General features: G+C 45.0%; 1 protein-coding gene across 2 annotated transcripts in view; it reads left to right on the top strand.

Moving 5' to 3' along the window:
* The first annotated feature begins 417 nt into the window (after nucleotides 1-417).
* Nucleotides 418-11,088, top strand: part of hhat (hedgehog acyltransferase) — a 301,307-nt gene continuing 290,636 nt past the window's right edge. For both annotated transcript variants that reach the window (XM_068045095.1, XM_068045098.1), the window contains exons 1-2: nucleotides 418-521; nucleotides 614-764. In XM_068045095.1, coding sequence (XP_067901196.1) covers nucleotides 653-764 — 112 coding nt within the window. In that variant the 5' untranslated portion in view covers nucleotides 418-521; nucleotides 614-652. The remainder of the gene's footprint in view (nucleotides 522-613; nucleotides 765-11,088) is intronic.

Below are 11,088 nucleotides of genomic sequence, written 5' to 3'. Positions count from 1 at the left end.
TGGTGCTTTAAAATTTAACCCTGTCGTCTCGTAATTTGCCCCTTATTATAATACTTTCCCACGTTTGGGTGACCGTTATTAAATACTGAATATTACATGCAGCTGCAAACCTGATTTCTTTGCCTATCCAGAACTGAAGAAGAAAATAATCTACCTCCTTATATTTGGAATATAATAAATTCTAGTGAAAAATGTACCAACTGAAATCTCAAGAGTCTTATTTTTGAAAAAAAAACACATAGCCCTGGAGCCCTTAGAATGTACACTTTTCTAATTTACTAGGACACATTAGGCCAAACTAATATTGTCAAATCTTCAGACTCGGAGCAAACAAACTGCAAGAACTTTCTAGGAGCGCATGCGGTTTCCCTCCGGAACCTATTCTGGGCTGCAACCGTCGGTTTGTAACGGTGCAACGGTAATCAGCTTTCGGAGAGAAACATCATCTGTCGGCTGATCGGGATTTACACACAAGCACAAGCTGAGCCGCCCGGAGCTGCAGCGAGGCTTGGGGGGTAAAGGTGAGGTTCCCGGGGTTACTGCGGTTCCTGTTGCCTGGCCTAAAGCGCTCACCTTTGACGAGCCTGTTGTTTGCTGTGTTTTTGTTTTGCAGCTGACTTCCAGTCTGTGTGTGACCGGTGTTTACAGAGCGATGCGCTGCAGCAGAGCAGCATCTCTGCCGCCCTGCGAGCTCGCCTTCTACCTGACCATTACTGTCGGATTCCACTTCTATTCCTTTCACGAGGTGTACAAAGTCTCCAGAAGTAAGAATGTTAAATTAAACCAGAAAACAAAATTGCAAACAAGTATACTGGCTAGTTTGTGGCCGTCCGGTTAATATTTAATCTGTAGGATCAAAATAAGTAGTCCAAAACATTTTAGAGGATAGATGAAAAAGAAAACCAAACGCTTGGAAATCTGAAATAAGCACAGAAGAGGCTGTAAGTACACAAGTTGGCCAGCATCTGTAAAGGAAACTTAGCAAGGGTCTATACTGCTGACGCATTCCTCACTCTTTACTAGAAATAATATGAGCACTTATTTTAAATATTTTCAGTTGTTGCCTGAACTGCTGGGAACAGTGGAACAGCAGACTTTTCTTTTTCCACTACAAAGAGAAGTAGAACTTTCATTTATGTTGTGCTTTTCTTATCCTCAGGACATTCCCAAAGTGCTTTTGAGCGAATGAATTAGTTGAGAAGTGTAGTAATTGTTTAGTAGGCACATACAGCAGATAAATGAGTGGTCAGATAATTAATTTGATGTTGCTATACAGCAGTGAAAATAGCATACATGCGCTCAAACATGACGAGCCACACTCAGTCTATGAACCAAATGGTAAGGAAATTTCAAGGCTCGATATGAGTGCCACCAATTGAGAATGTGATCATGTCTACAGAGAGAACAATAGGTGACATTAGCAACCTAGAGCCATACCTGGAATGAGGTGACTGCCCCAAAACTCTTATCCACCACTCCAGTTTTGCATGCAAAGCAACAGCAGCAGAGATTCCTTCCATGAAGGAGGATTTAAATGAGTGAGCCAGTAAGGATGTAAATAAGAATATGACAATCCGACATGCAGACAGCATTGTTGCACATGTTAATGTCAAAAGCTATGTCACAACCTGCAGTAACCTTACAGATGAGAGAGGCTTATCTGCTGTCACTGCAAAAAGTATTGAAAGTGAAGAGGTAGAGCCGAGTGACAAGTATGCATGAATTAGTCATCCACTCAAGGAAAGCTCGGCAGTGGTGAATACACTGTTCAGATTGGCATCATCAGTTAGCATTACGAGCAATGTATTGTCCCTCCAGAACCAGTTGTGTTTGAAGTGGGTGTACGACTAGAGCACAAACATGCTTGTTAACAGCCCCACTCATATAGGATTGCTGGTATGGTAACTGAAAAAATATCATACTTGTACACTCTTCTAAGGCTAGAGATGCGGCATATTACTCTGAGGTTTTAAAATGCTTTTCTCTGCATGCAGTCTTGCTGCACTTAACCTGCAACTGCTTAATGCAAACAGCTGGATAGCTGAAAGAGGAAATTATTCCACTTTTGAGTGCAAATATCCTTCTTCATAAAATTATTTTAGTGTTCAAGTACTTTATACATTGTTCAGAGAGCTGAAATAATCCTGTAGATTAACATTTATGCTGTTCCTAGCGGCATTACTTTAATGTAACTTTTGTCTATGATGCCATTTTAAAACAGCCATAGCTTGTATTTCTAGTTGTTGTATTACTGTGTATTTCCATTTTTGGAGCATTACCTCTTTTGGGAATATTAGTGGCATTTTAGTGCAACAATAATTTTTAAAAAAATCATTCATGGGATGTGGGAATCGCTAGCTAGGACAGCATTTATTGCCCATCCCTGATTGTCCTTGAGAAGGTGGTGGTGTGCCGCCGCCTTGAACTGCTGCAGTCCATGTGGGGTAGGTACACCCACAGTGCTGTTAGGAAGGGAGCTCTAGGATTTTGACCCAGCGACAGTGAAGGAACAGTGATATAGTTCCAAGTCAGGATAGTGTATGGCTTGGAGGGGAACTTGCAGGTGGTGGTGTTCCCATGTATCTGCTGCCCTTGTCCTTCTAGGTGGGAGAGGTCGTGGGTTTGGAAGGTGCTGTCGAGGGAGCCTTGGTGCGTTGCTGCAGTGGATCTTGTAGATGGTACACACTGCTGCCACTCTGCGTCAGTGGTGGAGGGAGTGAATGTTTATGGATGGTGAGTTGCTTTGTCCTGGATGGTGTTGAGCTTCTTGAGTGTTGTTGGAGCTGCGCCCATCCAGACAAGTGGAGAGTATTCCATCACACTCCTGACTTGTGCCTTGTAGATGGTGGACAGGCTTTGGGAAGTCAGGAGGTGAGTTACTCGCCACAGGATTCCTAGCGTCTGACCTGTTCTTGTAGCCACGTTATTTATATGGCTACTCCAGTTCAGTTTCTGGTCAATGATAACTCCCAGGATGTTGATAGTGGGGGGAATTCAGCAATGGTAATGCCACTGAATGTCAAGGGGAGATGGTTAGATTCTCTCTTGTTTGAAATGGTCATTGTTTGGCACTTGTGTGGCGTGAATGTTACTTGCCACTTATCAATCCAAGCCTGGATATTGTCCAAGTCTTGCTGCATTTCTATTCGGACTGCTTCATATCTGAGGAGTCGCGGATGGTGCTGAACTTTGTACAATCATCAGCGAACATCCGCACTTCTGACCTTATGATTGAAGGGAGGTCATTGATGAAGCAGCTGAAGGTGGTTGGGCCTAGGACACTACCCTGATATCCTGGATCTGAGATGATTGACCGCCAACAACCACAACCGTTTTTGTTTGTGCTAGGTATGACTCTAACCAGCGGAGTGTATTCCCCCTGATTCCCATTAATTCCAGTTTTGCTAGGACTCCTTGATGCTATATTCGGTCAAATGCTGCCTTGATGTCAAAGGCAGCCACTTTCACCTCACCTCAAGAGTTCAGTTCCTTTGTCCATCTTTGAACCAAGGCTGTACTGAGGTCAGGAGCTGTGTGGCCCTGGTGGAACCCAAACTGAGCATCACTGAGCAGGTTATTGCTAAGCAAGTGCCGCTTGACTGCACTGTCGGCAACACCTTCCATCATTTTACCGATGATCAAGAGTAGCCTGATGGGGCGGCAATTGGCCAGGTTGGATTTGTCCTGCTTTTTAAGCACAGGACATACCTGGGCAATTTTCCACATTGCTGGGTAGTTGCCAGTTTTGTAGCTGTACTGGAACAGTTTGGCTAGGGGCGTAGCAAGTTCTGGAGCACAAGTCTTCAGTACTATTTTCGGAATGTTGTCACGGCCCATAGCTTTTGCAGTATCCAGTGCCTTCAGTCATTTTTTGATATTCCGTGGGTGGAGTGAATTGAATTGAATTGCCTGGAGACTGGCATCTGTGATGCTGGGGACTTCAGGAGGAGGCAGAGATGGATCATCCACTCGGCACTTCTGGCTAAAGATTGTTGCAAATGCTTCAGCCTTGTCTTTTGCACTGATGTGCTGGGCTCCCCCATCATTGAGGATGGGGATATTTTTGTAACCACCTCCTCCTGTTAGTTGTTTAATTGTCCACTACCATTCAAGACTGGATGTGGCAGGTCTGTAGATCTGATCCGTTGAATGTGGGATCGCTTAGCTCTGTTTATCACATGCTGTTTGTCACACAAGTAGCTGGGATGTAGCTTCAGGTTGACACCTCATTTTGAGGTACACCTGGTGCTGCTCCTGGCATGCCCTCCTGCACTTTCATTTAATTGAACCAGGGTTGACCCCCCGGCTTGATGGTATTGTTAGAGTGGGGATATGCTGGGCCATGAGGTTACAGATTGTGGTTGAGTACAATTCTACTGCTGCTGATGGTCCACAGCACCTCATGGATGCCTAGTTTTGAGTTGCTAGATCTGTTCGAGTCTGTCCCATTTAGCGTGGCGGTAGTGCCACACAACACAATGGAGGGTATCCTCAATATGAAGACGGGACGTTGTCCCCGCAAGGACTGCAGTGGTCACTCCTTCCAATACTGTCACAGGCAGATGCATCTCCGACAGGCAGATTGGTGAGGACGAGTTCAAGTATATTTTTTCCTATTGCTGGTTCCCTCACCAGCAGTCCTTTAGGTCTCGGCCAGGTCAATCAGTAATGGTGCTACTGAGCCACTCTTGGTGATGGACATTAAAGTCCCCCACCCAGAGTGCATTCTGCGCCCTTGCCGCTTTGGTGTTCAACATGGAGGGGTACTGACTCATCAGTTGAAGGCGGGCGGTAGGTTGTAATCAGCAGGAGGTTTCCTTGCCCATGTTTGACCTGATGCCATGAGATTTTGAGGTCTGGAGTTGATGTTGAGGACTCCCAGCGCAGCTCCCTCCCGAGTGTATACCACTGTGCCACCACCTCTGCTGGGTCTGTCCTGCCAGCGGGACAGGACAGACCCAGGGATGGCGATGGCAGTATCTGGGACATTGTCTGTAAGATATGATTCTGTGAGTATGACTATGTCAGGCTGCTGCTTGACTAGTCTGTGAGACAGCTCTCCCAACTTTGGCACAAGCCCCCAGATGTTAGTGAGGAGGACTTTGCAGGGTCGACACGACTGGGTTTACCGTTGTTGTTTCCGGTGCCTAGGTCGATGCTGGGTGGTCCGTCCGGTACATTAGTGAACCAGATAGGTTTTTATGACAACTGACAGTGGTTTCGTGGCCATCATTAGACTAGCTTTTAATTCCAGATTTATTAATTGAATTCAAATTCCATCTTCTGCCGTGTTGGGATTCAAACCCATGTCCCAAGAGCATTACCCTGGGTCTCTGGGTTGCTACCACTAAGCCACCACCTCCCCTTAAAATGAGCAATTTTTATTCTGTTGGAATAAATTATTCTATGAAACAAAACTGCAAGCACTGTAAATAAAAAATAATTTATAGTCTTGCTACTCATTGCAGAGAGGATATCCTCCCCAACTCTGATTCAGGAAATGCTTTAGGATTCAATATATTTCAGAAAATCATTTTAAACAAAAACATACGCAAATGCATACTGCAAAATAAAGGAAAGATGGAACCTTTATTGCCTAACAAAAATCTATCAATCTCAGTTTTTACATTTTCAATTGACCTAGCCTCAGCAGCTTTTTTGGGGAGAGGGTTCCATATTTCTGCTACCCTTTGCATGCTTTGGTATCTCCCCTGAATGGTCTAGTTCTAATTTTAAGTTTATGCCCCCTTGTTCTAGACTCCCCCACCAGATAGAATAGTTTCTCTCTACCTACCCTTTCAAATCCTTTAATCATCTTAAACCTTCCAATTAAATCAACCTTTAATCTTCTACATATAAATAGGGAATTAAGAGTTTATCATATTGTTTCAGTACCTAGTCCTTCAATTTTCTGCAGTAGTACATACGCAAGAATATTGTTGGTGTTTTGTTGTATCATAATTTTGAAGAAAGTGTATATGATATTTATGTTGAATATATATAGGTACAGCTATTATTACTCCCAATGAAAACTTTTGTTTCATCCATTCAACACCAGTGACCAGTTGGAACACATTCTAGAATTCTAATATTTAACACAAGGGGGCAGACCTTGAATGCCCTCTGAAATTCTACTCTTGAACACGTGGGGATTTTTGTTTTGATTGTTAATTGCCTGTTTCAACCTTGAGTGAATGTTCCTATTTTGGTTGTTTTTGGCGTTTGCATCCATTATCACTTGCCAGTTTTTTCTTAATGTTGCTGCCATTATGGCTGGTGAGATTCTCAGTTTAGCTTTCCATCATGTGACTTTTTTTATTCTTTTCATGGGATGTGGGTGTCACTGGCTAAGCCAGCATTTATTGCCCATCCCTAATTGTCCTTGAGACGGTGGTGGTGAACCATCTTCTTGAACCGCTGCAGGCCATATTGTGTTGGTACACCCACAGTGCTGTTCGGAAGGGTGCTCCAGGTTTTTGGACGCTGCGATTGTACTCAAGTACAATCTGTAATCTCATAGCCTGACATATCCATCTACCAATACTATCAAGCCAGGGGATCAACCTTGGTTCAATGAGGGGTGCAGGAAAGCATGCCAGGACCATAGCCAGAAGTGCCAAGTGGATGCCCCCAGCATCACAGATGCCAGTCTTCAGTCAATTCGATTCACTCCACGTGATATCAAGCAAAGACTGAAGGCACTGGATACAGCAAGGGCTACAGGGCCCTGATGATCTTCCTCACTGCAGTACTGAAGACTTGTGTTCCAGAGTTAACCATGCCCCTAGCCAAGCTGTTCCTGTACGGTTACAACACCGGTATCTATCCAGCAATGTGGAAAATTGCCTACGTCCACAAAAAAACAGGGCAAATGCAATCTGGCTAATTGCTGCCCCACGAGTCCACTCTCAATCATCAGCAAAGTGACGGAAGGTGTTGTTGACCGTTATCAAGTGACACTCATTCACAGTGACAACTTGCTCACTGATGCTCAGTTTTGGTTCCACCAGGGCCACTCAGCTCCAGACCGCATTACAGCCTTGGTCCAAACATGGACAAAAGTGCTGAATTCCAAAGGTGTGATGAGATTACTGCACTTGACATCAAGGCAGTATTTGAGGCATCAAGGGCCCTCGCAAAATTGAAGTAAATGGGAATGAGGGGGAAAACTCTCCAGTGATTGGTGTTATTCCTAGCACAAAGGAAAATGGTAGTGGTTGTTGGAGGCCAATCATCTCAACCCCAGGACATCGCAGTAGGAGTTCCTCAGGGTAGTGTTCTCGGCCCAACCATCCTCAACTTCATCATCAATGACCCTCCCTTCATCATAAGGTTAGAAGTGGGGAAGCTCACCGATGATTGCACAGTGTTCAATACCATTGGCGATTCCTTAGTAACTGAAGCTGTCTGTGCCCGCTTGCAGCAAGACCTGGTCAACATTCGGAAAGAGGCTGATAAATGGCAAGTAAATTCGTGGGGCAATGACCATCTCCAACAAGAGAGAATCTAACCATCTGCTGTTCACTTTAAAATGGCATTACCCATCACTGAATTCCCCCACCATCAACATCCTGAGCATTGCCATCGACTAGAAAACTCAACTGGTCCAGCCGTATAAATGCTGCAGCTACAAGAGCAGGTCAGAGGCTGGGAGTTCTGTGGTGAGTAAATCACCTCCTGACTCCCTGGAGCCTGTCCACCATCTAAAAGGCGCAAGTCAGGAGTCTGATGGAATACTCAATTTCTTGCATAAAAAAGTGAATAAATGACCTGCCATGCATCTGTTCTTTATGCTGTCTATTTATAAATCAGTTTTAAGCGAACATATGATTAGGAGCAGAAGTAGTTCACTCGGCCCCTCAAGCCTGCTCTGCCATTCAACAAGATCATGGCTGATCTGATTGTAACCTCAACTCCACATTTCCACCTACCCCCCAATAACCTTCCACTCCCTTGCTTATCAAGAATCTATCTACCTCTCCCTTAAAAATATTCAAAAAACTCTGCTTCACCACCTTTTGAGCAAGAGAATTCCAAAGACTCACGACCCTCAGAGAGAACATTTTTCCTTGTCTCTGTCTTAAATGGGCGACCCCTTATTTTAAACAGTGACCCCTAGTTCTAGATTCTCCCACAAGAGGAAACCATCCTTTCCACATCCACCCTGTCAAGACACCTCAGGATCTTATATGTTTTCAATCAAGTCGCCTCTTACTCTTCTAAACTCCAACGGATACAAGCCTAGCCTGTCCAACCTTTTTCTTATAAAACAACCCGCCCATTCCAGGTCATTAGTCTAGTAAACTGAACTGCTTCCAATGTATTTAAATCCTTCCTTAAATAAGGAGACCAGTACTGTGCACAATACTCCAGATGTGGTCTCACCAATGCTCTATATAACTGAAGCATAACTTCCCTACTTTTGTATTCAATTCCCCTCGCAATAAACAATAACATTCTCTTAGCTTTCCTAAATACTTTCTGAACCTGCATACTAACCCTTTTGCAATTCATCGCACGAGGACACCCAGATCCCTCTACATCTCAGAACTCTGCAATCTCTCGCCATTTAGATAATATGCTTTTTAAAAAATTCTTTCTATGAAAATGGACAACTTCACATTTTCCCACATTATACTCCAGGTTAAAAGATGGATTTGATACTGCATTGCATTCTTTGTGTCCCAAAGGCATCAATCTCTGCATTAAGGTTGTTCCTGGGTGATTTTAATATGCTAAATCATGTTGAGTAAATAAACTATTAGTGTCATACTGTCCAGCAAATGTCCCTGGTGGCTATCAGAACATGTTAATCTTTTTCACTCAGGTTGTTTAAAGTGGTTCAAACAGATCAATGGGCTTCTTGGGAAGGCACCAGGTTGTTTCCTCAATTAGAGGACATCCTGTGGGGTTGTTTACAATTTGATGGACAGCTGTATTTGTTAAACCAACTGCCATTTGAATTGTGAATGACTGACCAGTAGTTCTCCCTGTTTTGAATTCCTTTTGTTCTTAGGTATGTTTAAGAAAATTTGAAGCAATATTTGACCCTTTATTGCAACAAGAAACTAATCTGCTTGAAGCCATGAGGAGTAAAAAAAAATGAATTGAAGGGTCTGTAATAACATGGTTCAAGTGTCAATTTTAAATTGAGGCTTACTGCAGAAAAAAACATTTATTTTTACTTTGAGAGAGAATAGGAAAGTTGGTATAAGTTACTAAGTATACTGTTCATCATGTGGTGATCATTTATCTATTATTCAAAACAGTCTATAAATTTAAAAATGAGTCCGGGTAGATTATGTCGAGCGCTTTCTGAAGTTCAGGAGATGCCTGAAGTACAGTAACAAATTCTGTTTGGCTTCAGGTGCTTGTTACATTTACCTAGCTATTAGGCAGGTAATCATACACTCTGGTTTGTAAGAGATTGGACATCTGCTTTTGGGAGCAGTCAGTATCACTGAACCCAAGGAGAATATCTAGTATAAAATCATCACCCCTAAGGGACTTGTCAGTTCCCTGCTGAGATAGAGATCTTAGTAATAAGGGAGAAGGAGGGGGTGGGGGAGGGGAAAGATCCATTATGTGGTGCTGTGTACCTGCGTATTCCATTATACTGCATTCTCAATAATTAGCAGTAGTTTAGTATATGGGGCACATGGCATACATTTGTTCACTTTGTTTACTTCTTTCAGTCAGTGAATTTTTTTGGTATTGTGTGATCAAATATGCACAGTAATCCTGCAGAATGGGTGTTATGTTAAAATATTGACGTGCTTTGGTAATAGAAAACAAAAGATAAATGATGACTCATCTCAGCTGTATATGACTTGTTTTTCTAATGTATTTCACGAGGCATTGATTTTGTTTGTAACAGTGAGGCGAACACCATTATTAATGTGTAAATTGGGCAGCAACTTCCAGTGATTTGCACGTGCGCAGTTAAACGTGGAAATCCATAAAATGCTGGCTGATTTGGCCTGGTCCTCTAGAAGCTGTGCGATACTGGTATCTCGTTGAAATACACAGAACAGCGTGAAGTTGCTGTAATTTATGTGATCTACATGCGCTGAACATGCAAGAAAAAGTTAGAGCTTGTTGAATTCAGTCAAAGAAATTGTTTAATGGTGTAATAAATCTTGATTATAGCCTCTCTGGTATTGAAAATTAAGAAGCTTTCTCTCTCTCGCACTCGCGTTCTCTCTCTCACTCGCGTTCTCTCTCTCGGTCGCTCTCTTTCTCACACTCTCCTCTCTCGCGCACTGCTCACCTCGCTCACACTCTCCTCTCGCGCGCACTCGCGCACACTCTCCCTCTCTCAGCACGATCGCGCACACTCTCCCTCTCTCTCGCGCACATCGCGCACACACTCCCTCTCTCTCGCGCACGCACACTCTCCCTCTCTCTCGCGCACTCGCGCACACTCTCCTCTCTCTCGCGCACACTCTCCTCTCTCTCGCGCACTTCGCGCACACTCTCCCTCTCTCTCGCGCACATCGCGCACACTCTCCCTCTCTCTCGCGCACTCGCGCACCACTCTCCGCTCTCTCTCGCGCGCAGCTCGCGCACACTCTCCCTCTCTCGCGCGCGCTCTCGCACTTTCACTCTCGCGCGCACTCTCCCATCTCTCGCGCGCACTTCTCTCCCTCTCTCGCGCGCAACTCTCCCTCTCTCGCGCGCACTCTCCCTCTCTCGCGCGCTACTCTCCCTCTCTCGCAGCGCACTCTCCTCTCTCAGCGCGCACGCTACTCTCCCCTCTCCCTCGCATCGCGCACACTCTCCCTCTCTCGCGCGCGCACACTCTCCCTCTCTCGCGCGCACTCTGCGCAGCTACTACTCCCTCTCTCGCGCAGCGCTGACCCTCTCTCGCGGCGCACTCTCCCTCTCTCGCGCGCACTCTCCCTCTCTCGGCGCACTCTCCCTCTCTCAGCGCGCACTCTCCCTCTCTCGCGCGCACTCTCCCTCTCTCGCGCGCACTCTCCCCTCTCTCGCGCGCACTCTCCCCTCTCTCGCGCGCACTCTCCCTCTCTCGCGCGCACTCTCCCTCTCTCGCGCGCACTCTCCTCCCTCCTCAGCGCGCACTCATCC

This window comes from Heterodontus francisci, chromosome 13 (assembly GCF_036365525.1).
Source record: "Heterodontus francisci isolate sHetFra1 chromosome 13, sHetFra1.hap1, whole genome shotgun sequence".
Lineage (NCBI taxonomy): Eukaryota > Metazoa > Chordata > Chondrichthyes > Heterodontiformes > Heterodontidae > Heterodontus > Heterodontus francisci.
The sequence above is the reverse complement of the archived record's forward strand: the minus strand, read 5'-3'. Positions and strand labels throughout refer to the sequence as shown.